Source organism: Phyllosticta citribraziliensis (genome assembly GCF_038025025.1).
Source record: "Phyllosticta citribraziliensis strain CPC 17464 chromosome Unknown J3D65scaffold_7, whole genome shotgun sequence".
In the NCBI taxonomy this organism is placed as follows: Eukaryota; Fungi; Ascomycota; class Dothideomycetes; order Botryosphaeriales; family Phyllostictaceae; genus Phyllosticta; species Phyllosticta citribraziliensis.
This window is the reverse complement of record NW_027117344.1, coordinates 267,875-292,091: the sequence shown is the minus strand read 5'-3', so window position 1 is coordinate 292,091 and position 24,217 is coordinate 267,875. Positions and strand designations below refer to the sequence as shown.

Here is a 24,217-nt window from a genome sequence, read left to right as displayed (position 1 = left end):
CAAGCTGCCAGGAAGTGCCTCTTTAATACCTGTGTCTGCGGTCTGCGGTCCGCACAGACAATTAACGATTGCGGGTCACAAGGACCAGCCTCTTTCATGTGCCAGCGGGAGCCTAATCAGAAGTAAAACTATGGTATGACATGAAGCCCATGCGTTGGCTGGCCGTCACGATTTGCAGCTGTCAATTGCATGTGCGTTTGTCTGTGCTCACCCCTGGGTATATAAGCGTCTCTTTCTTTCGGTCTGTGGAGGGCGCAATATTCCAGCTCGAGCTTCCAGAAGCCCGCTTTCAAAGACCGACAATGTATGATTATGATGGTAAATCATGCGATCGGAAGCTGATGATGGAATAGTATCACCCCTGATTGTTGTTGGAGTCTGAGAAGTAATTCTTTGGAGTCATTCGCATGGCGATGGTGTGAAATACGAAACTATCTGTGGCTTTTTTCATGGTCAATCCCATGCCTATTTTGCGCCGCGTGTGGCAAGTGACCGCGATCTACCCCCCAGCCCCTGAGCCTCAACTATTTAAATCTCGCTTTTTGCGTATCCAATGCAACAATGCCAGTCTACAACAGCGGCACCAAAGACACCATTGATGTCGACGACTGTGGTGCAGGAGTAACCAAGATATGGACTTACTTGGCTTTTCTGTTTGCCGCCGGCGATTAGTTGCTGTGGGCCTTGAAAATTCCCAGAATGTCACAAGTTGAACGAAGTTTAATGTACAGCAAATTCATACTATGATGATGAAGTCCTTGTTGGAAGGTCACTGCTGTAGGACGTGTATTCAGTTCAAAGTTTTGACCCCTGAATTTTCAGAAAAAAGCAAAAATCCCAAACAACCGCTTCTGATCTCTTGCGAGACACCCCAATATCATCTGCCGGCTCTCCTAATTTGTCCGTGTGACCTAGCGCAATCTTTGACCTCAGGGGCCAAGGATATAAGGACCGCTCTTGTGGTCTTTCTTTCTTTCCATTCACAACCACCACTGCCGGCGGTGTCTGAAGGACAGACACATGTTGAATTTACTCTGCCGCCGTGGTTTTCGGCCAACTCCGCCGGATGGTTCGACTGTCCTTTTGTTCTTTTCTGTGGCGCTTGAATCTTGAGCCTTGCGGAGCCCATGGAAAAAATGGCAAAGCATCTGTAGACCATGATGGAGGATAGCACATAAAAAACGTGGCGAAGGGCGTCATCCTCTAATGCCATGGTTTGGCAAATAATCAAACAAACAGAAGAACTTGCGGCGATATATAAGCACTAGAATTTGAACTGTTTATTGAGTGTAAAGCCAGCCAGTCAAGGGTTCTACGCAGTGGCGCTCCCGTCGCCTGCACGGCGTGACTGCGCACGTCCTCCGCCCTTGGGATTCGGATATAAGCAGGCTGGCTCTTAAGGAACTCTCTTTCAGTCAAGGGCAACCACCACAGGAACTCCTCTTCGACGTCACAGCCAGGCGTCGCACTTCCGGGTTGGAGAGAAACGCGTGAAATGTACATGCTGACTTTTGGGCGGCTGTCTGTGTTCTGGATTTTTGAGCGCCTGTGCTTCCTTGCTCACAGCATGCAGTGAACGTCAGAATCGTCTAGTAAACGTGGTGGAGACTGCTTTCACTGCGTAAAGGCGTCTTAGAAGGAGGTAGCTGTGGCAAAAACTTCTTGTTTCCTCGCTGCTTGCTTTTTTTGGTTCGCAAACTTGTAAGTACGTTGTAATCAGATGCCCCTGAGCCGCTACCCCCGATCCAGTCAAGCTTCTACATGACCGCCGCGCAGGCAGTTACACGTGAAGTGGTGCCCAGGCTCGCAAGTATAAATCCGGAGGCTCGGTGGCCTTTGACAGTCCATCAACGGCAAGTGTCCATCAACTTCTCCATGCATGTGCAACATGCACTTTCTGTCGCCATGGTGATGTCTAAGCACACTTCGTTGTCTTTTGCTTGCATGGCCTACTTTCAAAACTGTGTCGCCAAGTTCCGCTTCAGGGGTAATCTGATCGGAGCTCAATGGCTGTCAGCATTAGAAGCCAATGGAGGGGATCGATGTAGCGCGGAATGAGAAGATGAGAAGCGTGAACAGGTGGCGAAAGAGAATTTGAAGGCGTTTCTCGATGGGGGTTGAGACTTTGCCCTCCAAGCGCCTTCCCCGTAACAAATGCGTCGTTGGCTAGACGTCCATTGTGCGTGTCAAGGCTCCCACGTGCCGAACCGCGTGGCCGAGGGAACAAAATACCAGGTATAAAAACTCCAGCCTCGCTGGCCTTGAACTTCCCATTCACTACACCGACCCAGCTCGGCTCTTTCCAAGAACAAAATGGTCGACAGTCTCGACTGCTGGTGACAATACCAACCTTGCATATACTTCTGTGGGCATGGGATGCTGTTCAGACATCTTTTTGCTTTTTTTCTTGTCCATGGACTCCGTCATGTCGACTGAATGTGCTCTCAAAGAAGGCTTAATTAAACATTGGCGTTTGACGTCGTTGAGGTTTAGTGAAGCAGATTATGGTAGGTGAAGATCGAAAAAAGGAGAGGATCGCAAGGTGCCCAAGAAATTAAGGCAATTTCCGGCTAGAGATCAAGGCAGAGGTCAAGGATTTTGATCCGTCATTCTTCAATACGTGCCGTACCGCGTGAAAGGAGCCATGTGGCCAGATGACCGCGCAGCGCAAGGACCATCGTCACAAGCCAGACTCTCGGCCTCAGGAGAGGGTATAAAAGCTTCGCTTGCGTTCAAGCTCGACTGTCCATCGCCGGCACCCGCGCCCTTCTACATCAGTTGAGGCTCGGACCAGCTTCGACACATTCTACCAAAATTGCATGAACTGGAACTGTCTTTGGTGACAGCAGCCCGTCGTCCTGGGACTTGGTTTTTCAAAGACCGCGTTTGCAAAGGGATTTTTGTCAGTCGTTGCTCCTGGACGCCGTCATACGATAGTAAAGCAGAGCGTAGGCCTGGATAGCGAAGAAAGAACTGGACGGATGGGCAGGGAAGTGATCAATCCTTGAGAATTGGGGAGGTACTCGGAGTCCTATCGCTGCATTTTCGAGGTTGAGGTAGGCAAATAATCTTCGTAGAAAACCTCCGTGTGGGAGAAGCACTCCGGCTCCAGTAGATAGGCATCAGAACGTGACAAGGCGCAGGAGCCATGCTCTTGTGTCTGTGCTCAGCCTTCAGGGATGGGTATAAAATTCGCAGTTGCAGCGGGGTTCAGCTGTCCATCGGCATCGAATCGCCACCTTCTTTCGGCTTTGACCAAGCCTTCATGGCGGAATGGGATTGTCTGTGTGGCGGCGCGTTGTTCTGCTCGGACTTGGCGGCTTGCAGACAGCCTCCAGGAAGGAATAACCGTGAGGTGTTGGCACTGGACGTCGTTGGAAGATGGTGGAGTAGAGCGTGGGATGGGGTTATGAAGCGAAAAGCCGGAATATTTGGGCGGCGCTTGAAGCAAAAACCGAGAGGAGAGGGACGCGCGATGAAATCCCTCCAACGATACGCAATCAAGATAGAGAGATCTTCATTCAGTGATACTGAAACAAGGATTTGAGAGGAGGTGTCACAGATATTCGAGTGAGATGACCCAGTGAACGTGAGGCTCTCGGTCACAGGGCGGGCTCTGCGGCCTCAGGGAAAGGGTTTTCAAACTCCGCTCGCAGTAGCCTTTGATTGTCCGTCAATAGCAGTGATGCGTCTGCTCAAACGAGCTAGCAGCCAAATCATGGCTACAAGGCCACAACATACTGTCTGTCTTTTGCGTTGGTTCGTCGTTCCTGGGGTTGCCTGGTTTGAAAATCGGTGCTCAAGGAGGAATATTGATCGTGCATCGGCGTTGGCGCGGGCCGACGGCGCTGAGCGTCAATGAAGTGTGATGATGCAGAGCATGGGACAAGCCATGGGACGGAGCATGGAGCCAGGGGTTGAAAGGAAACTTCGAGAAAGAAGGACGCCCAGTACGATGTCAAGGAAGAATATGTCGCCTCGTTTTGTTCCGGAGCGGGCTTGATGATGTAGAAACAGGACAAGGCGCGGATGCGCTTGAAATACTCAACTGGGATCCGGTTTCGCATTCACATGGCTTTCGATGTCTTTTTCTATCAGGAGTCACCTCCTGGCAGCTCATTCACGCAAAGCTAAAGCAAGGTCAGCATAAGTCCATCGCGTATGACATAGACTTACCAGAGTCATCGAATCTATGCATTTGCAGTTTCTATCATACATAACTCTCTAAATTTTGTGACGACAGTCAGAGCAGGGTGATCCGATGCAAATCCTACAGCCAACCCAGTACGTCCAATCCAAAATAACGCCTTCGCCATACGGAGGCAACTCATCTATCTACAATACACATTCATCGACGGATGTCTACAACTCCTTTTCGCTCGACTCGCCCAGCACGCCCTCCTTGCCCTCGGCAATCCGGGCTACCCTCGCCTTCTCCTCTTCGCTGAGCACAAACTTCCTCATGCGGCCCGCGACCCGCGCGTCGAGCACCATCTCATCGCACCAGACGCTCTCCTGGCCCAGTGCGCGCTTGGCCTCGGCGTCTTTTCTTACACTCTTGTGCCACTCCGTCTCCTCGTGCCGCAGCAGGCGCGCCTGTTCCCAGCCGGCCGCATGTTCTTCGTCGTCGGCCACTGCGCCTATGCTGGCGCTGCTGCCCTCAGGGGGCCCGTCGAAGGGCTTGTATGTGGCCAGCACAGCGGCGGCGACCTGAGCGCCGATTTGGTCGGCGAGGTGGCGCCGCGTTAGGAAGCGGTACATGCGGATCGGGGTGTTGAGAAAGCCGAGAATGTGAGGAAAGGCGACAGCGGTTGCAGGGGGTAGCTCGGAAGGGGTCGAGGGGGCGAGCATGGCCGAGGGGTAGGCCGAGGTGGGGATAAACGGGGGAGGTTGCGTCTTCTTCTTGGGCTTTTCCTTTTCTTCCTCTTCCTTCTTCTGCTCCTGCTCTCCTTCGGCGGGAGGCTTTTGTTGGTCGTCAGTGGCAACGGGCGCCGCGCTCGGCGATGCGTCGTCTGATGGGGTTGTGGCCAAGGGACCCTCCTGGACGGGTTCCGGTTCTGGTGCTTTGTCCAACGGCCCCAGCCATCCCTCGTGGAGGCCACGGATGTACTCTTTCCATGTGTTCCGCCCGATGACCACGCTGCCTCCTACGCCGTCCCACTCTTTGATGCCGACCCGATCCCGCGCGTGTTGCGTAATACTCTCCACGTCCTCCGGCAGCGGCTCCGATGTCGCCTCGCCGCGGAGCTTCCGCCAGCGCCTCACGCGCTCAGCTAGACCCGCGCGCACGTCGCCCTCCCTACGGCCCTCGACCGCGTCCCAGTCCATGGCCGCGGCCACCAGAATGGGCTTGACGTACTCGTGAAAGTGCTCGCGGGCAGACATGAGCCCATCGCCGGGCGGCGCGCTCAAGTAGATGGTCATCCGTCGCGGCATGGTGTCTGTGGGCAGCGGTTCGCGGGCGAGGTGGGCTACGGCATCGCACCATTTCTGCTGAACGCGCTTCTTTTGTTGGCGGTCGTATACGAGGGCTGCGGTCCAGGTGCCAGTGATGGTCAGGAAGATCATCCAATTGCGAGACGGCAGTTTGAACTTGAAATTTGGCAGTCCTGAAGCGGCGCATTAGCATTGCAGCTCACGTCGAGTTGAATAAATAAAACCGGTGACGCACCCATCATGCGGAAGACGGGGTTGCCTTCAGAAGCCTTGGCAGCATTCTGGGCGGCATTTTTGGCAGCACCCTCTGCTGCGCTCGAGGCAGAGGCGGTGTCTGGCTTGGGGGCATCCGACATGGCGAGCGGGTGGTGGAATTGGAAGCTTGGTGAAGGCTGGTCCAAAAATTCGAGTCTGGTTGGCAGCGCGTGAACGCGGCCTTGGCGTCGATCTCCCGCGAGCTAGCCTTCTTGCCCGTCGCCGCGCTCAACTCTCTCCACACAACAACAACCTCTCTTCCCACCACTGCACACCTCGTCGCAGTCCCTTACCATTCAATTCCCATCCGAATCGACTTGGACAGCTCCTCCTCCAAATCAGCCTCTCTCCACACCCGAATACCACCCGCAACATCCTAAACCATCCGCGACGCCTCGACCACCATGTCGGAATACTGGAAGTCCACGCCCAAGTACTGGTGCAAATTCTGCAAGACGCACATCCGAGACACCAAATTCGAAAGACAGCAACATGAGGCCACGGGCAAGCACCAAATCGCAATCCAGCGATCCCTCCGCGATCTGCACCGAGAACGGGAGCGGGAGGACCGCGAAAAGCAGCGAGCACGCGACGAAGTGGCGCGTCTCAACGGCGTCGTAGGAGGCTCAGCAGCATCATCATCTTCGGCGTCGACAGCAAGAGCGGCAGGGGGCAAGGCCGGTGCTGCGAGAGAGGCGCCGCGGCAGGCGACGGTGGAGGACCGCAAGCGGCAGCTCGCGCAGCTGGCGGCCATGGGCGTGTCTGTGCCGGACGAGTATCGCAGAGAAGTGGCCATGGTGGGTGATTGGCAGACGGTGGCGGTCAAGCAGCTCGACGGCGAGCAGAGGAGCGCGGGAGACAACGATGCGTCTGGGACGCTGAATGTGGGCGTCAGGAAAAGAAAGAAGGATGACGATGACGAGGAAGACGAAGGAGGCGCTCAGCGTCCAAAACGTGGGTGGGGCAACACGTTCAAGACGTACAGCTCGACGGCCAAGGGCGCGGCAACGGAGGACGACATCGAGGCGCTGCTCAGTGCAGCGCGCAAGCCGGTGGTCAAGAAGGAGGAAGAGGATATCAAGCCTGATCCTGATGCTGGATCTGAACCACAAAAGACAGAGCACGCGGAAACGACAATAAAATCAGAAACCCCAGAGGAGTCTGAAAACGTAAAGCCAGACCCAGAGGCAAGCGAAGCAACAGCGAGCGCAAAGCTGTCCGACATACCGCCTGTCAAAACAGAAGATGAGCAGGAAGAGAATACCAGCGCGACAAAAAATGACACGGTAGGCGTAGTTTTCAAGAAGCGGAAAAGCAAGGCGTTGCGGAAAAAGTGAGGAGACCAACCAACACGGCACGACATTGAGGAAGATCGAGAGTAGCTTAACGGCAGCTTCATGGGTGGACAGAGCTACAAGAGCATCTCAAATCAACGGTGCTACTGGTTTATAGACGATTCAAATGCAACCATACGTACCATGTCCATTTGACCACGCGCTCCCAATGAGATATTGTCCTCTCAAACGTCTACAGTCCCTCTGGCGTGAAGTAACCACTGGATCAAACCCCATCTCTTGTCACCACTGCAAGCAGACTTTTAACCAGACAGAAAGCCACGTTACCCTCTTTCATCACCTGTCCTTACCTCCTGCTTTTGCCTTGACTGCAAACACGCCTCAATAAGCCGTAAACAACGCAGCAAGTTTGTCTGTTCAACGCACAAAGACTCCAGAACCAGTTTGACGAGGAGAAGCAGCCATGACAAGCAGCGGATAACTTGGTAGATGGATAAAACAAGCTGAGCCATAGATATGTAGGTATGAGGTGTAGGCACACAAGCATATGCCTCACCACTTGCACCACTCACAGCACCCAGCACGCAGCACACGACACACAACGCAGCGGTCACACTCAACGCAATCGTACACCAACAGAACTTACTCAACCTACTAGTACAGACAAGAAGCAGCAACGATACGTGCCTATGTGCGCAACACGCAGCATCCAACGCGTGTCATACATCATGTCAGTGAAGCCAGTCGCAGCCAACAACCAAAGGCGAACAAGTGAACAGACAGCCGAAAGATGGATAGCTAGACGGACTGAAGAGCAAAAGAAGCGAACGACCAAACAAGAGAACAAACGCCCGATGTTGCATTTCAACCGCGACCAGCAACCTACAAGCCTCACTGCGGCACATGCCCCATCTCTCCTCTCCTTTCCTCTTCTCTTCTAATCCCCGTGCGCCGCCTGCCTAGCTCCAAGCACACCACCACCCATACATGCGTGCATGCGTGCAGCGCGCGAGCGTGTGTGCATATACAAAGCGGAGGAAAGGACTGACAGAGAGAAAAATGCACCCCGAGCCAAGCCAAACCCCTACATTCCATTCCGCCTGTCGCGTGCTTATGAAACAACACACCCTTTGCCAATTTTTTCTTTCTTTCTTTTTTTTCTTGTAATCTTGTATATTTCGGTGTCGAAAATTGACCATTGAGCATTGTATTTTGTCAAGTGATTGAAAAGACCTGCGCGCACATCAACCAACAATCGTCTGCTACAGCAAACCCATTCAGGGCCGAGTCATCAGAGGGAAGAACCCCGGGCATGCGAGCGGTATAATGGTGACCCAAACAAGAGAGAAAGGGAGGGAGAGCCTCATTTCTTTTTCATCATCGTGACTTCCAAAAATCATTTGGCACTTGTGCTAAAATTAAAATAATTTCAAAGACTCCAAGCAATTCGCCCTGTCTCTCTTTCCACCCGCACCGATACCGACTGACCCGGGCTAACACCTGCTTTGTTCGTTGTTGCATTGAGAGCAGTGGATGATGGGAGGGAGGAGGGAGGTGTGTGTGTGAACGAAGTGATTGAATACGAGAGAGAGTAATGGGGGGATATGGCATTTTTCTTCTCGCTCGCATGATGGGGGGGAATCGTCAGGCTCGCAGCAGCAGCAGAATCTCGCTTAGTTGTGGCCCGCCTTGCGGAGCGAGTTGCTCAACCACTCAAGACCCTCGTACAGACCGTCACCGGAGGTAGCGCAGGTGGATTGGATGTACTGTGTGTGCGCCGTTAGCTATTGATGCCCGATAAGCGCCGGCAGGCGCGCGATCGCGGTCGAGACTTACCCAGGCGCGTTGCCTAAGGCTGTGGAGGCCGAGCTTGTCGGTGATCTCGGCGGCGTTCATCGCGTTCTGCGAATTGTCAGCTGGGCTCGAATGTCGCGACGAGGCTGGGCGAGCGTACGGGAAGATCCTGCTTGTTGGCAAAGACCAGGAGAAGAGCGTCCCTCAGCTCGTCCTCGTTGAGCATGCGCTGGAGCTCCTCGCGAGCCTCCACTATACGGTCACGGTCGTTGCTGTCGACGACGAAGATGATGCCCTGGGTGTTCTGGAAGTAATGCCTCCAAAGGGGGCGGATCTTGTCCTGTCCACCGACATCCCACACGGTGAACTGAATGTTCTTGTACTCGACAGTCTCGACGTTGAAGCCTGGCGGGGTCAGCGAGCTCAACAAAGAGGGCGGCGGCGGGGCTCACCAATGGTGGGGATGGTGGTGACGATTTCACCGAGCTTGAGCTTGTAGAGAATGGTCGTCTTTCCTGCGGCGTCAAGACCGACCATCAGGATTCTCATCTCCTTCTTTCCCCATAGCTTGTCGAAGAGCTTCGAGAACGTGAGACCCATGGTTGCGGATGCGGTGTCGTGTGTACCGTAAGGGGGAGTCGGGGCGTGGATAAGCGGTGTATGAGCCTAGAGCCTGAGCGAGAGCGACGAGCGTCAACAATGCGACCAGCAGTGAGGGTGAAGCAGCGAGGCGGGAGTTGATGGAAATCAAATGCGATGGGCAAGCAAAGACGGCGGCGAGCAGTGGGCGTAAGCTGTCGGCGGGTCTGGAGAGCCAAAGCGAGAGCACAGGCAGGGAGAGAGGGCGAGAGCGGGCGAGCCAACGAGCGGAGCGGGCAGGTGACAGCGGGGGCGTGGGACGAGTCGCGAGGGTGAACGAGGGCAGACTTACCTCGATAGCAGGCAGAGAAGGGTCGGTTGAGGAGGGTATTGGGGGAGTGCAGGTGGTAATCGGACGGTGATGGTCGTGGTTGAAATGTCCACGGTGTTTCCTGTCGCTGGGCACGCGCACGGACCCTGGACTATCCGAATCGGGCGGGAGCGGCGAAATCCTCCACACCGGGCCTCAACCTGCAAACCGACGACCACGCCTGGCCATGATGCGCCTGGTGGGGCACGTCCAGTCGTCCAACGGAGCCTGTTGCTGGACTGCACGCCTGTCGGCATCGTCGCCATCGAATCACACCTCGTCGCTCCAGACACCGTTTCCTCTTCTCTCCTCCTCTCCTCCAGCCTACAATAGGGCTGACTTATAAGACTCACCCCTTCTGTGCTGTGCCTCCCGTACCATCGTCATATCCGCTCTGCTTGCCCATATTGGTCAAGTGCGTAGATGCACCACTCCATCTGCAGCCTCATTTGCACCATCTTACGTGGGAATCATGTCAAAAACGTCTGCCTGTCTGCATATTTCCGCTACCGAACATGTGTCCTCCTGAATTACCCGTCTCTCCTATGGAAACCCTCCAAAACCTGCAACCTATCACTGTCGACTCCTACGCTCATCCAATCCTTCCCGAAAACGACGCCACTCTCATTGTCATCGTCACGACCCTGCCCAGCCACCTGTCTGCCCTGTCGCACGGATCACCCACTTTGATTGCCCAAGAAGGGGTGGCCGGTCCCTGGCACTACCGGTAGGGTCTGCCAACGCCCGTCAAAAGTCCCCTGCGGCAAACATGCTGGAGTCGAAATGCTGACGTCCATGGAACTCTCTGGATAGTTTGCAAGATGGGAGTGAAGATTACCATTGTCGCTTCCTGGCAAGGTTTCTTCTGAACTCATCGGCGACGTCAACATGCTTTGGTTCCATTGATGAGCAAGCATGGTAACTGGTTGCATGCTCGACAAGATAGGAATGTCGACAGGCGACTGATGGGGCTGGAATGGAAAGGCTGCTGGATTCAAGAAATTCGGAGTGTCTTGCAGCATCGGAATATCGTAGTTTCCATCAAAGGACTGCAAGCTCTGCTGCGGGGCCATCTAAATCTTTCAGTCATAAGCCAACTCAGCCAGCAGATATACTTACGCTGGAGTTTGTGTGCTTGGGCATGAACATGGTGCTCAATTTCGAGTTCAGCTTCCTAAGGCGATCCAAGGGGCATGACAGAGTGGTATGGTCTTCTAACGTTTGCCTGGCCCTAACCAAATCTTGGATTTTGGGACTTTTGTTGTCCGTCAGGGTACGAAGCGCCCTCTCAGCCACTAGGAGGCAGTAGGTCGTGAAGAGAGGAAACTAATTCCGAGTCAGTCGTTCTGGCTTGATTGCGTCTTGGACTTGATCTACCCAAGACATGTTCATCATTCTCAAGCCAAAGAACATCTGTGACATTTGTCCCGCGGCAGGCACACATTGGTGGAACTTGCAGAAATTCTCGTCGATGTCGCTTTTTCTGAAAATTTCGGTCTTTTGAATGGCCACGCGATAAAGTGCGATCCTGGATGTGTAGAGACAAACACCCACAAACACATGTCTCGGATCGACACTTTGCCTAGACATCTCCAATATATCAGCAAGAGTGGACGTCAATCTTTCCAGCAAATTTTCGAGTGCTTTGTGTCGTTTGAGAAACTCGCCGAAAGAGTCGTTGTCCCGCCTGCTCTTTTCATCATGGGATGCAATGCGCCCCAAAAGGCAAGCCGTCACACAAGCTGCCGCAAAAGGTGAGAGATTTGAGAGGCTCCCGCTGGAGCTGAGAGCATCTTCAAGTGACATGGGGGCCGCTTTCGGGCCTGCTTCGAAGCCTTCGCAGTACATGGGCAGTAGGACATTGATCTTGAGATATTCAGTAACCCTTCCAAAGCTACCGCAAATTGGCTTACGTCTTCTTCTCTGATCTGCCGAGGAAGTCCTTCTTCGGTACCCATGTACACATCAAGAATGAAGCAGACCCAAAAGGTCCTGCGTTTCTCTTCAGCGTCGGCAAAGTCCTTTGGAGGGGCAGCACAACTTTTGGCAAAGACGCCTGCGCCAGCCTCCCTGTGAAGGCGCATCAATTTGCAGTGGTGCAAGGCCGCGGAGAGACTGAAAGATGCCCTTTCTGGTAAACCGTAACGGTACTCAAAAGTGGCGATGAGTACCCGGGCTTGAACGTGCGACAGCGTATAAACAGATTGCGCACAAGTCTCTTCTCTGGCCACATCTTCTTCAAAATACTTTCTCGCCCAATCGTAGTAGTCTTTGCTCATATGCGCATGTTTGGGGTCGGTGGTAGCAGCAAGGGCGACCATGGCGAATTGAAGACACAGAGGAGACTTTTCCCAGTTGCAAGGGCTTTCCTGGGCAATTTCGAATCGTGCACGGTGAATCATGGGAAACTGCGGATGAACGTTTGAAAAGTACATCGCAATTCTGTAGTCATGTAATCAGCGCCATGCAAATATCGAAGACACTTGGGAGGCGCGAAATCAAAGAACTTACAAAGCCTCTGGAGGTGGCACATCGGCCCTCACACCAGTACCGAAACGATGGGCGAATGCAACCAATTTCTCTTCGTAGTAAATTTTCTGTCTCTTGAGGCGATCTTTCGATACCGTAATTTCATCCTCGAGGCATTGGATGCGATTCCCCGCGGGACTGTCACTCTCTGGCGACGCAGAGTCTCTGTGCCCAAATCTGCTATATGTGCAGCAGTCTGCAGTGCGGCGGTTGATGCATTTAAGGCAAGGTTGTTTGCCGTCGCACTTTGATTTTTTCTCTTTACATCGGTCGCAAGCTTTTCGGGTACGGTTTCTTGGTGGAGGAGTCGATGGTTGTCGTTTCAACGGCATTAGCTGCGACATATTGTTGAAATCGAAACTGGACGACGCCATTGGTGGCAGCAAGGATCGTCTGCACCGGAAGCTGACGCACAGAAAGACGGAAAGATGAAGAAGGCGTCCGATGCAGTGTCAGCCAAAGCTGAAGAATGACAGGCCAGAAGACTCGGTGTCGCCAAAGTCATATATATACGCTGCAGACATGGCCGCTTTGGTACTGGCAGCACCAGTGCGCGGCAAGGCCAATGAGCGAAGCGACAGCAGGCGCTTAACTGACAAATGAGGTTGCTGTGAGCGTTGCATCTTTGGACAGAGATGTGGGAGAATTGGGCGTGTTGGTTGTGTCGAGATACGGATGCCGTTTGAATGGTACGTCAATGGTCTTGGTTGAGGCGAGCGCACGGTTCTCCAGGTGGTGGGCTTTGATCAATGTCGTGGCCGCGTTTCTGGCTGCCACTCCAACACCTCAACCTCATTGGTCTGGTCTGCAGCATCTAATTTCTTGACATGCCCATGTCTTGTATGTGGTTTGCCAGATGGGCTTTTTGATTTTTCGGTGCGACAGTCCCAGGGCTGAGCAAAACGGATACGCTGCACTTCATCTAGATGACGCGCGGTTGGGATAAGTCCGGCACTCCTGTCTTGCCCATGTCATCGACACCCGTATGCTGTCGATGGTGATGAAGCTTCTCAGTATTTCTGGAAGAACCGACATGGAGAGAAAACGAATGCTGCTCATCGCCATGCCTCCCAAGGAAGACAACGAATGCTCCCTGTGCTTTCCACAGGCACGGGACGCTCACCCACAGGAAACTACCGGCAGCTCCACCGCTACCAAACCCAGCGCCTACAGCAAAAGCACCCTTCATCCCACCCAAACTAGCTAGCTGCATAAAATCCGACACCTGTCAGAGCCATCCCTCACAAGCATCATCACTACCCGCATTCACCCCATGCCCCACGCTCCCAGCGCCAACAAAGCAGCGACATATTTGAAGGCCAGCTCTGCATGTCTGGGGAATGCAGGAGCAGAGGCAACGAAGGCTTGCAAAGGCTGGCGGGCACGACTAGCGCAGTCACATTTGACTGGCAGGACAGCAGTCGGTGCTGGCGACTTGGGGTTGCGGATGCGTCGCTCGTTGCGACGGCGTACCCTACATGTACGCAATCAACCCTGCCTGCTATTTGTTTCCTCATCGCCTGCAAATGATGATGATGGTGAGAACCCAGCATAGCACCATCAAGCAAATACGCCGCTGCCCGGCACCTCAGCCCCTCAATCATCGAGCGTCACTGCAGCCACTAACGACGTACCCATTTCGTACTGACTACGAGAACCATCGCGATGGCACCAAGCAATCATTCGTATTCGGACCATGCCGAGGGCCGCCGCGGCCAAGAGCCCAGGCAGTGTCTACAGCGTCCATCCTCCCTGCTCCGCTCGCCCATCAGCCGCTCAAGCGCTCTCGAGAACCAGAACCGCAAAAGGCAAAAGTAGCGAACCGGCTAGGTACCTAGTTAGCGTCAATACAGACTGCCGCTCCCTAATCCTGACAAATGCATGCATGCAGGTACCTTTTTTTCATCTACAGTACAGCAATGCGAAAGCGAGCGGGCGCAAGTACCGCCGCGCTGGGCTGCAAACGTGGGGTAGCGGCATGGATCTGGATGGCTGGACGTGGGGGTATGTGTGTCTGACTATGAGACACTGTCTCTCCTCCATCGTGTCTTTGCGGGGCTGCGAGTATACATATATTTAAGCATAAATGCACAACCTTTTGCCCTACATGCAAGCGAAGCTATACAGAAAATAGTTACGTACAGTAAGTGAAGTGAACAGACATACATACAGAGAAGCGAACCATTACAACCCCGCAGTCCTCCTGCTTCGCGCATTACGGCGATAAATGTGGTGAGGTCTTGCTACGGTATACATACAGGGGGCGAAGGGAAAGTAGAAGTGGAAGTAATAGAAGTGGAAGGAGAAGATAGTACAGCGCAACGCATGAAAGCGAGGGGTATATCGGTGATAACGACGGCAAAAAAGACAACGACAGAAAAGATGGTGGTGTGCAGAGGTGGAACGCGTGGTACAGCTGCAAGCGACAGACTGAGGTAGATGATGGATAGAAGGGAAAGTGCAGCGAAAGGCGCCGTGATGTCAATCGACCAGCAAGCCAACCGACCTGGAGCGACTGGTGCCTGTCCCAAGGCAAAGCCATCCTGTTCCATACCTACCATACCATGCCATGCCACTCATCCACACATCACACACGTCGCCTCACCATCTCCCTCTTTCTCTCTTCCTCATCCTCACGCCCCAACCTCCATCTCCCACACCCACCCTCCTCTCACAACCCCAAAAAGGCCTCGCCATCCTCAACATCCAGCTCGCCCAACCCCGACAGCCGCACCTCCAACCGCGGGCTCTGCTCCCGTGGCGGCGCAAGCGGCGGTGGAAGCGGCGGCGCCGGCAACGCCGTCAACGGCGTCTCTCTCCCATTGCCACCACCCGCCGCGCTGCCACTGCGCTGCTCCGTCGACGCAGCAGTCGTGCCCAGCGTCGGGGTCGGCGTGCGCGTCCCAGCTCCGCCTTTGCGCTCGCGGCTCGTGTTCGGCAGTTCGCGATCAGCGGCTCTGTCACGCTCTTTGCCCTTGTCCTTGTTTTTGTCCTTGGAAGTTGCTGCGCCTTTGAGCGAGGACTTGGAGCTGGTGAGGATGCTGCTCAGCCCGCCTCTCTTGCTCTTCTCGCGGACGAGAGCGGGCGAGCGGGGCGTTGGCGGTGGAGGTGGGAGAGGCAGCGCCGTGGTGGGCGTGACGGGGCTGCTGTTCGCGTTGGCCGGACTGTTGCTGCGGCCGCCGCCCGCGCTGCTGCCGATTGATGCCTGCCGGTGCAGCCCTTCGACCCACTCGACTTTCTTGGGGACGACGCCTGTCGAGTTGTTGGCTGCGGCGGGCGATTGCGCGCGAGCTGAAGAATCGGCGCGGGAGCGCTGGGCTGTGGTGACGGTCAGGGGGCTGTCTCTGCCATGCTGCTGCTGCTGTTGATGGCGGTGATGGCGCTCCGCTTCGTGCTGCTGCTGCTGCTGCTCCCACTCGGCTTCGCGTTCACGCTCTCTCTTCCTTTCTCGATCTCTCTCCTTCGCGCCGCGAACCAACGACCTTCCTGTGCTCGGCGTGCGCCCAGACAAGCCCGAGCTGCCCGCCGTGACGGGCGTCAAGCGCCCAGCGCGGAGGGATGTGGACGAAGTCGAGATGCTACCCGTGCGGGACGGCGCCACGACGGAGCGACCAGCTCTTCCGTCGTCATCATCCACATCGTACCCACCACGGCGCGGTGTGTTGGCCGGTGTCCCTGCTCCCCCGCCAGCCAGTGGCGTCACGCTGCCCGATGCTTCCTCCGCAGTGTCACCATCCGTCCCGCTCTCCTCTTGCAGTCCAACGCGGCCGGGCGCCGGCGAGCTCGGTTTTGACGATGGCAGCGTCGGAGTGGGCGTAAAGGTGGGGCGGTGGTGGGGAGACAGCTGGTCTGTCAACGTGAAAGCTGGCGTTCCCGAACGACTGGGCGGCGCCGCAGATGCGGCCAATTCGTCAATCGTAGGGGTCGGGGGCTTGGGCGGGTAGCCTGCGGGCGGAGGATAGTAAGACGGTGCCGGAACGGGCGAGTTTGTCGTAATGGCCGTGCCCATGGTGATGGCAGTGGTCGTCAGGGACCGCGAGCGCCGGACGCCGCTCGCGCTGTGCGAGTCGTGGTAGCTCTGACCATGATTGTGGTCGAAAATAGCACGCGCGGCAGAGGACGAATGGTGGGCTGATGCGGGGCCGTAGTTTGTGTTTTTAGAACCAGCGTGGCTGGTGTTGATCAGGTGTGGAGTCGCCCTGGAGGCCTGAAAGCTAGGGAGAGGGGAATGTGACTGCGAACGGCCATCAGGTGAATGTAGATCGTGCCTGGTGTCGCCAAAGCGCAGCGCCGGTAGTGTCTCGTTGGGGTTGGGCGCGGCGCGCTGTGTATACTGCGCGGGTGAAGGTGCCCTTCTGCTGGACACGGGGGCGGCTGTTGCGTGGGCAACTCTTATGGACGAGTCGGAGCGCGTGGGGTAAACGGATTGATTTCGACGGTCGCGGTGTGATACGCTTTGTTGATATCCTCCCGAGTAGGACGAATATTGAGGTTCATCCTCGTCCGGCTCTACCATGACCACCATCTGAAAAGTGAGCCGACTGTCCGTTTACAGGAGTTTCAGTTGTACTCACCCAAACTCCGACGTTTCCGTCAGCACCATACAGCGGTGTGCAGTGTATCCATCTGGGCTTGCCCGTCGCGTAGTGAGGCGGGGCTCGGCCATGTATGTCCACCGTCGGCCTCCCTGCGCGGTCTAAACTTGGTGTCTTTCGATGACCAGAATTGGTGAGCCAGTTGACTTTTGCCGTTATGCGCGCACCCTCGGCCAGCGACGTTCGAATGTATTCCCGGACGGAAGTTGGTCCGCCTATGCGATCGAGTAGGCGGGACTGCAAAAGCCCTGGAATTCGAAGCGCGGGGGAGGTAAAGGTGATGCGGAGGGATGGAAAGGGGCGGACCAGCATAAACGTCTCGTAGGCGCTAGGGAATCTTCCACTGGGGTTGAGCCGGTTGGTCGCCCTTACTCGCGCAGCTCCAGCTTCTCCATCCTCCACACTGACATAGCGACGAAGTTGGGAGTTTGAGCCAAGGGGGGGATTGCCCCGTGCCGGCGTTGCTGACCGCGAATCGGATCCAGGTCGTCCTTTTGACCTAATCGTCTCCATCTCTTCGAAGCTCAACAGCTCACCCAAACGGCCCAATGCTTCGAGCGCATCCTTCTCCTGCTGTTGCGCTGATACATCCTGCTGGTGCTTCTTCTGATCTTGATCGAGAAGCATATGGAAGGACTCGAGTCCCTGGCAGCCTTCAACGAGGTTGGTGACATCGATCTGGCATCCAATAAAGTAGCGGACATTTCCACGGTTGTCGTGTAGGGGTGAGATCAGGCAGAGGTTTAGAAAAGGGGAGCCATCCCGACGACTAAATTCATGGTCAGCCCGGCTATAAGTGACGAATTTGTGTGGGCGCTAATTTTAGTCGGACGGGTTTGGCATCTGAAAGCGCTGAACAAGAAAGACTTTGAGGCGATGTGTAGCATATCTGACGTCAAAGCGGTAGCCAAAAGGCAATCGGTACTCCTTGGTAGCGCCGGCTACATCCGAGGGCTGGGGAATGCCGTGCTTTGTGTGAAACAAGATGTCGAATGATTTTGAGAACTTACTAATTCAACAGGAGCTCACTGTTCTCATGCCCATTTCGCACGGCAGCGCTAACGCGAGAAATTGTCGCACGCGAAGACTTGGGGCCTTGAAGAAATCGGCAGTTCCTGCCAATGACGAAGTCTCTGCCGTAGAGGGTCGTTGTATGAAAACCTGAGCCGTATCAGTTCCGAAGACGCTAAACCTTATGTCGAGGCGCAACTAACCTTCCGAAGCATAAACAATCGGGTTGCCTGGCCGTGACGGATCTGTCAGGCAGTAAGCCTCGGCCAGTCCGCTCACCAAATTGCGGGTTCCTCCATGACATCCGGTGATTTCATTGATGAGGAGCTCCGTAACCACGTTGGTCAGCCGAAAGGTAACGTATGCCGGGAGCGCCTCGTTGACGAGCTGCTCTGCCACACGCCGCGATCCGGATCCAAACTTGTTGCTCAGGGTTGCTGCCACCAAAGTTGCAGACGAGCTCTTGTCAGGACCAACAATCTGCCTCGCAATGGCGTTTGCGTAGTCGACGGCAGCGGCTGCCTTGAGTGTTTCCAAGTATCTGATGAGCGTCGGTGCGTGGTTGGGTCGGTATTCGTTGAGGAATGCTATAAACTGGGAGAATAGTGACTGATGATGTATGATGAGGTTGAGGTGGTCGGTCGAAAAGAGTCGAGTGGAGAGGACTTCGGCGTTGGTAAGGGTCACATTGGGAGGCGGCGGCATAAGATCGAAGCCGTTTGAAGTCCTGGAGGAAGCACTTGACGAAGCGTCTGGGTCGTTGTCGTCCGTGTCGAAGATGGAGGGAGGATCTGCAGAAGGGTCGCTTGAAGACATGGCGATTCGGCGGGGAGGGTTGAGAGTGAGGTCTTCGGCGGAGTGGATATATGTCGAAGCCTCCGGTATCCGCTCAACAGAGGGATATACAGACATGGAAGCGATACCCCTCCTTCTCTGGCTGGGTGGGTAACGACCTGGGAGAGGGCTCAGCCCATCTCCTAGATCCATGGTCACAGTAATATCAGTGAGGACGGCAGACTAGCACATGGCAAGGGTGAAGGGTCAACGGCTTCCGAAGCCACTGAAGGAAGGGTTCGGCACTGGCAAGAAACCGAAAAAATTAATATAGATCCCGGTGGACGAAGACGGTGGAGCTGGAGCCATGCCGCGGCAACTTAAAGGCAGGGAGGCAAGAGGTCAGTCCAGGACCCAGATGCCAAAGGCTAAAATTTTCCACGAGCAAAGGCAAGCAAGGCGACATGTTGGTGAGGGGGTTGGCAAGGAAGTCCCCGCGGTTCTGGGCTCTTTGAAAGCCATCCAGACGTGTACCATACGCGGCGATTCACCGGGCCATGTTTGCAAGCATTTCGATCAGTGGAGGGCGACCTGAGTGGTGCGGCGAGCGGGACGTCGGAGCCGATTTTGGGCGTGCCGGCGGGCCTACAGAGCGTTCGGGAGCGTCGTCGTGGACGCGTCTCCTCAACCCATGAGATCCCAGCTCATTCTGTGCAGACAAACCTGGGTTTGCCACGAGACTTGGAACGCGAGCAAAAGACGGTTAAGGTGTTGGCACCGCGACTGTAAATGAAGCCAAAGCTACTCGGGACAGCGGCTGGCGCTTCCGACCGTTTGTAGTCCTAGGTCCCGCCGCCGAGTTCCGTTGGAATTGTGTGATTGGACAGCCAGGCCACAATTGCTGGGTTTCCCAGTCTAGCTGGTGGTGTTTTCCCAGCAACAGCCAGTGTAAACACTATGGGCGTCGTCGTACCTGACCCGCTTGGATACGAATGCAGAGGGTTTGCCTTGGCCACGGCCCAGGCTGGCGGTGTCGTGTGGGGAGGAGCAGTGAGATTTGGGAGGCCTGGGATGGTGGTGGTGGTGGTTGTGGTGGTGGTGAGAGATGTGTCGAAGCGAAGAGGGAGACGTGCGGAGGCCGTGTTCGCCGCGCCACTTGATAAAGAGGTGGTTTGGAGGTCTTGTAGTCCTTGCAGACCGAGTAGGTGGTAATTTCGGCGCATTGGCACGTGGTCGAGGATTGCCATAATCTTGGAGAATACAGCGGGGCTGAGGCGCAGTGGAGGTCATGGTCGTCCATGATGGCGATAAAGGGTGGCAGCCGCGCCGAGGAATGCCTGGTGAGGCCTGGAATGTGGTGTTGAGTCGCCGTCAGCAGCTAGAGTGGTTGCAGATGATTGACGGGCGACAGCAGCCAAGACGTCGAGACCTGGTCGCTGGACTGGAGAGACGACTTGGTCGACCTCACATATTTTGTCTTCTCGTTGCTCATGCTGATCCTCCTCACGGCCCCTGACTATCGCCGAGTCGCTTTGGGAGCGGCGCACCCAACCATGGTTAGCGACTACGCCGCCATGGGCACCAGCAATTTCTCGACGCAATAATGTCGACGACCGGGGCCAGAGGGTCCAACTGCTACACCAACCTATATTCCCCAGACCGTCCGCATCGCATCGCATCGCAGCGCAGCGCAGCGCAGCGCATAGCGACCACCACACGACAGCCGCCGTCCCGTCATGCCCTGAATCCTCGTTGCTAGGACATCCCGGTCGTCTCGCTCAACGGGTTACACCACTCTCGCAATAATGTTCTCCAGCGCAAGCAGCGCCAACTTGGTGACTTGGGAAGACATGACCCAGGAGCCTTCGTCGCCAACCCTCACCAACCCCGACCTGATTCTTCCTGACCTCAGCGACTCGCTCGACTCGACCCCATCTCCACAGCTGCACCCCACTCGCCCGCCGTCCCCTCCCGCCCACTTGCTGCGCGAGTCCTTTCGCCTGGCCAGTCCATCTCCCGGCGTGAAACCCCTGCCGTCGCGTCCGCCCACCAGCTACACTCACCATTCCTACGGCGCGTCCACTGACGACGGGGACACGACCCCCCAACGACTGGTCCGCAGGGAACATGACATGGACTCTTCATCTTCGCTCCGGCCATCACCGCGCGCAATCGTCATGCAGGCTTGGCAGTCGGACCGCAATCATGAGGCGGACGACCGTCGCAATCACTGGCCCGGCTTCGACGGGCCTCTCGTCGAAAGCGATGCCGACGGCACCGACGACGCCTCGTCGAGGTTGGCGAGTTTGCCCTACGTGGCAGGAAGCGATGAAGAGACGGATACAGAATTGTTCCAAGACGGCCACGAGGAACTCGACCTTGAGGCAATATCCTCGGCTGCGCTTAGCAAAAGGGCTGAGATGATTCTAGCAAACGCGAAGAAGCGACTAAACGTACGTGGCGATTTTAGCGCCATCAATTTGGAAGCCTGCCGACTGACACGTCTACAGCTCATGGAAGGCAATTTGCGAGGCGCGCGACAGTCCCTTTTACCCCCTCCGCGTCCCAAGTACAACTCGTACATTACTCCAAAGAGGCCGTCCAGCATATCTCCAACCCCCAAAGGCCAGGGCCCCTTTTACATACCGCAACCCCAACACGCCGCACGATCGACCGCCACCACCCCCGGTCACACGCGCGGTCACAGCGAAGTGTCGGACATGTCGCAAGAAAATGCAACCACGCCGCAGAGGAGGGCGCAGAGGGCCGTGAGCGCCATGGGGACTTTTAGGATGCAATGGCCACAAACCAATCCAAGACACTCGATGATCTCGCTGAGAGGCGCGAAAAGTCAAGAAACCATAAGACACACTTGGGTCTCGGGCGAGCAACACAGCCATCGGTCCATGTCCCGAGGCTCCATGCATCAAATTTCGCCCACTCTCGAGACTCTCAAGGAGGATGAAGCCACGCAGCAGCGTCCGACTCTTCACCGTTCCGCCTCGACAACAAGCGAGTTGCGCACGCAGATGCAGACCTTGAACCACCGGATATCGACATTGAGAGAGCGGGCACGAGAGGAACACTTGAAGAGGCGAAGTCTCCAAAGTCTGCGCGACTCTGACGCCAATGGCAATCATTGGGACGCAGACGATGATTCGCATCAACGCTCTCGCTCGCAAGCCGCAGATCACTCCAAGAGCGCGAGACATGCTCCGCGCGCCCACACGGCGATGGAGTTGAGAGGACGCCGGCATAGCAGTCAACATTCTGACTACAGCCGATTCGAGGACGCAGACGAGGAATTCAACTATGACGAAGGATCACCGCAAGCCGTGAAGCCATATGGCAATCACCGCAACCGAGAGGACCGCGAACTCAACGGCGACGACGAATTCGAGGATGCTGACCAGGCCTTGGCCGAACGCCACGAGGACCGCGCCGATGCGTTCGACTATGAGAATTTCTTTCTCCACAGCGCCATGGGGACCTACAGAGCCGAACAACAGCGTAGCAACAGCGTAAGCTCCGCCTCTTCTGAAGATTCGGTCGAGACGACGCGACCTACGTCTCGCCATGCGGCCGCAGCAGCAGCAGCAGCCAGAGCCAACGCACGAAACCCCCCAAAGCTTGGTAGGCTGGCTGTCCCGAATCACCAGCGCCAAAAATCGGCCGATTCCATCTCCTCCATTACAACATTTCAGACTGCCACTGAAGGTCGCGACGCTGGTTCCGATGCTGACATTGAGCCGTCAGAAGATGAAGACGAGCAAGGAGACGAAGCCGCCGACCTTCATCTCGCACGAAGCACCGCTCACGCCGTGGCCATCGCCCCAAAAAGGAGCAACCAGTCGCTCAGCTCGTCGGCCTCTGGATCCCAGCACCTGCGCTCCGCCGCCTCGTCTTACAGCCCCCTTCACCTGAACTCGTCTGGAAGCTCCTTCAACGGCTCGAGCCCGTTGCTTCAGTCTCCGCCCTCCGAAGCCTACTTTAGCAGCGGCAGCGGCCAAGACTCGACGGCGCGCATCATGGCGACGTTTTTTGCGCAGTCGACATCCCGGGATAAGTTGACTCCTCTGGCGCAAAAGGACGAGGACTTGTTATACGCATTGACGACGAGCATCCAGCAGGTGTGCGCGCGGCTGCAGAATGCGCAGGAGGACGCGTACGAGACGAAGATTTGGAGGCGCCGGTTGGATGCCGCGAGGAAGATTTTGGACGGCGTGCCTGAGGAGATTCAAATGTGAAGTGACTCCATCCGAGTTACCAACTCGCCACTTTGACCTTTCCAATCCAAGGATCAGCTTCCCACGCTTGAATTCCGTATCTCGACCTCTCTCCCACCAAAACAAAAAACTACATTTCTTTACCTTTGTGCGGACCACAAAATCTAGACGCATACCCCCAGGAGGTTACGGCTTTGACGGCTTTGGACCAATGCATAAACGCCTTTTCTTCTTTTTTCTTGCTCCTCTTCTTCTTCTTGCTACGGCCGGCCCTGATCTTTTGTCTACCTACCCCTTTTATCCTACCTCTTGACGCCTTTTGCGTTTCTTCCTTCCACCTACTTTCGTCATTGACTTGAGTTTTGCCTTCGTTGACCCTATATTTGATACCTCTTCCTGTCTTCTTCCTCATTGTCGTCAGTGCGTCAGTCAGGCAGTCATCTGTTGCATTTGCAAACCCCACCCCTATCTGTCTAGGCGCCGTCTGACCGATGCATCATACGTATTATCCCTCCGCTCGCTGCTTTTTAATGTGTATATTTATACCCTCGTATATATTTTACCTTCTCTCTTGTATTCTTTTGGTCTGTCTTGTTTGGTGGATGAGGTCGAGGTTTGGGCGTGGATACCTATCGTTTTTGTCTGTTTGGGGTTGTGGATTGGACTTGGGAAAGGGAAAGGAAGAGGGAGAGTGCGGCGTTGGTGGAGGGGTGGAGAGAGAATGTTGTGCCCGGAGAGGAATGACTTGTATGCGCTTGCGTTGGTGTCAGAAGAGAACAGATCAGATAGGCAGACCGGTATACCTACTCAGTATGTCGTATGTACGCTGTTATTCTTTTCAAGCCGTCGTTGTTGGAGTGGTGGTGGTGGTGGATACGGTGCAGAATGGATGGACGGCCAGACAGACAGAATGAGCAGAGACAGAGATACAGAGATAGATAAAGGAGATTATTTATGTATCTGAATAAATAAATACCGCAAGCATACACACCATTCACATACGGACACCATGTACTTAGACCATCTCATCGTTCCAGACCCCCGCTGCAAGCACGCAGAAAATTTTCCTCGCCTGTTTGCGGCAACAGTTGGATGATTCCTGCTGCTGCTGCTGTCAGTGTGGTTTTGTTGTACTGCATTGCATGAAGTGTAGGCGAGGCAAGGCGCGGTGAGGTGGTGAGCGGATCGCGTCGCAGCGCAGCGCAGTGCAGGGCAGCGGCTTTTGCAGAGTGCAGAGGCTTCTGGACTCGAGTGACTGATGGGACTACACGGACGCGATGGGTGTGGGTGTGGAGGATAGAGGTAGGTCGTGGTAGGTACATTACCAAGTCGTGGACTAGCGTTTGGCGGGCG

The 24,217-nt window shown here is 55.4% G+C and overlaps 6 protein-coding genes across 6 annotated transcripts; 2 read left to right on the top strand and 4 right to left on the bottom strand.

The window, feature by feature from the left end:
* Positions 1-4,182: 4,182 nt before the first annotated feature.
* On the bottom strand, positions 4,183-5,824 carry J3D65DRAFT_677617 (mitochondrial import inner membrane translocase subunit tim54). Its single transcript, XM_066803647.1, has 2 exons — positions 5,672-5,824; positions 4,183-5,609 (listed from the first exon to the last, which is right to left on the bottom strand). Exons 1-2 carry the CDS (start codon positions 5,790-5,792, stop codon positions 4,363-4,365), a joined length of 1,368 nt encoding a protein of 455 aa, XP_066654242.1. The 5' UTR covers positions 5,793-5,824; the 3' UTR covers positions 4,183-4,362.
* A 114-nt stretch (positions 5,825-5,938) lies between these two features.
* Positions 5,939-7,194, top strand: J3D65DRAFT_626383 (U1 zinc finger domain-containing protein). Its single transcript, XM_066800431.1, has one exon. The coding sequence runs from the start codon at positions 6,096-6,098 to the stop codon at positions 7,026-7,028; it is 933 nt and encodes a 310-aa protein (XP_066654241.1). The 5' UTR covers positions 5,939-6,095; the 3' UTR covers positions 7,029-7,194.
* A 1,228-nt stretch (positions 7,195-8,422) lies between these two features.
* On the bottom strand, positions 8,423-9,543 carry J3D65DRAFT_390646 (ADP-ribosylation factor family-domain-containing protein). Its single transcript, XM_066795842.1, has 4 exons — positions 9,233-9,543; positions 8,941-9,185; positions 8,823-8,888; positions 8,423-8,752 (listed from the first exon to the last, which is right to left on the bottom strand). Exons 1-4 carry the CDS (start codon positions 9,378-9,380, stop codon positions 8,660-8,662), a joined length of 552 nt encoding a protein of 183 aa, XP_066654240.1. The 5' UTR covers positions 9,381-9,543; the 3' UTR covers positions 8,423-8,659.
* Positions 9,544-10,212: 669 nt separating this feature from the next.
* J3D65DRAFT_626373 (fungal-specific transcription factor domain-containing protein) lies at positions 10,213-12,918 on the bottom strand. Its single transcript, XM_066800430.1, has 5 exons — positions 12,241-12,918; positions 11,643-12,171; positions 11,107-11,595; positions 10,849-11,055; positions 10,213-10,802 (listed from the first exon to the last, which is right to left on the bottom strand). The coding sequence occupies exons 1-5, from the start codon at positions 12,630-12,632 to the stop codon at positions 10,407-10,409; spliced, it is 2,013 nt and encodes a 670-aa protein (XP_066654239.1). The 5' UTR covers positions 12,633-12,918; the 3' UTR covers positions 10,213-10,406.
* Positions 12,919-16,751: 3,833 nt separating this feature from the next.
* On the bottom strand, positions 16,752-18,680 carry J3D65DRAFT_554300 (uncharacterized protein; the record flags this gene model as incomplete). The annotated part of the gene is made up of 3 exons (XM_066797176.1): positions 16,752-17,622; positions 17,864-18,014; positions 18,068-18,680. 3 exons carry the CDS (start codon positions 18,678-18,680, stop codon positions 16,752-16,754), a joined length of 1,635 nt encoding a protein of 544 aa, XP_066654238.1.
* A 1,484-nt stretch (positions 18,681-20,164) lies between these two features.
* J3D65DRAFT_390697 (uncharacterized protein) lies at positions 20,165-23,120 on the top strand. The gene is made up of 2 exons (XM_066795843.1): positions 20,165-21,091; positions 21,149-23,120. Exons 1-2 carry the CDS (start codon positions 20,444-20,446, stop codon positions 22,883-22,885), a joined length of 2,385 nt encoding a protein of 794 aa, XP_066654237.1. The 5' UTR covers positions 20,165-20,443; the 3' UTR covers positions 22,886-23,120.
* Positions 23,121-24,217: the final 1,097 nt, after the last annotated feature.

Excerpts from the sequence above, each read along its gene's own strand:
- J3D65DRAFT_677617 (XM_066803647.1), bottom strand. The coding sequence starts at position 5,792 with ATGTCGGATGCCCCCAAGCCAGACACCGCCTCTGCCTCGAGCGCAGCA. Across the intron at positions 5,610-5,671 it reads CCCCGTCTTCCGCATGATGG|GACTGCCAAATTTCAAGTTC; the intron begins GTGCGTCACCGG and ends GCGCCGCTTCAG.
- J3D65DRAFT_390646 (XM_066795842.1), bottom strand. The coding sequence starts at position 9,380 with ATGGGTCTCACGTTCTCGAAGCTCTTCGACAAGCTATGGGGAAAGAAG. Across the intron at positions 8,889-8,940 it reads CCAACAAGCAGGATCTTCCC|AACGCGATGAACGCCGCCGA; the intron begins GTACGCTCGCCC and ends GACAATTCGCAG. Across the intron at positions 8,753-8,822 it reads GCCTTAGGCAACGCGCCTGG|TACATCCAATCCACCTGCGC; the intron begins GTAAGTCTCGAC and ends GCGCACACACAG.
- J3D65DRAFT_626383 (XM_066800431.1), top strand. The coding sequence starts at position 6,096 with ATGTCGGAATACTGGAAGTCCACGCCCAAGTACTGGTGCAAATTCTGC.
- J3D65DRAFT_626373 (XM_066800430.1), bottom strand. The coding sequence starts at position 12,632 with ATGGCGTCGTCCAGTTTCGATTTCAACAATATGTCGCAGCTAATGCCG. Across the intron at positions 12,172-12,240 it reads GTGCCACCTCCAGAGGCTTT|AATTGCGATGTACTTTTCAA; the intron begins GTAAGTTCTTTG and ends ACATGACTACAG. Across the intron at positions 11,056-11,106 it reads GAATGATGAACATGTCTTGG|TTTCCTCTCTTCACGACCTA; the intron begins GTAGATCAAGTC and ends ACTCGGAATTAG.
- J3D65DRAFT_390697 (XM_066795843.1), top strand. The coding sequence starts at position 20,444 with ATGTTCTCCAGCGCAAGCAGCGCCAACTTGGTGACTTGGGAAGACATG. Across the intron at positions 21,092-21,148 it reads ACGCGAAGAAGCGACTAAAC|CTCATGGAAGGCAATTTGCG; the intron begins GTACGTGGCGAT and ends ACACGTCTACAG.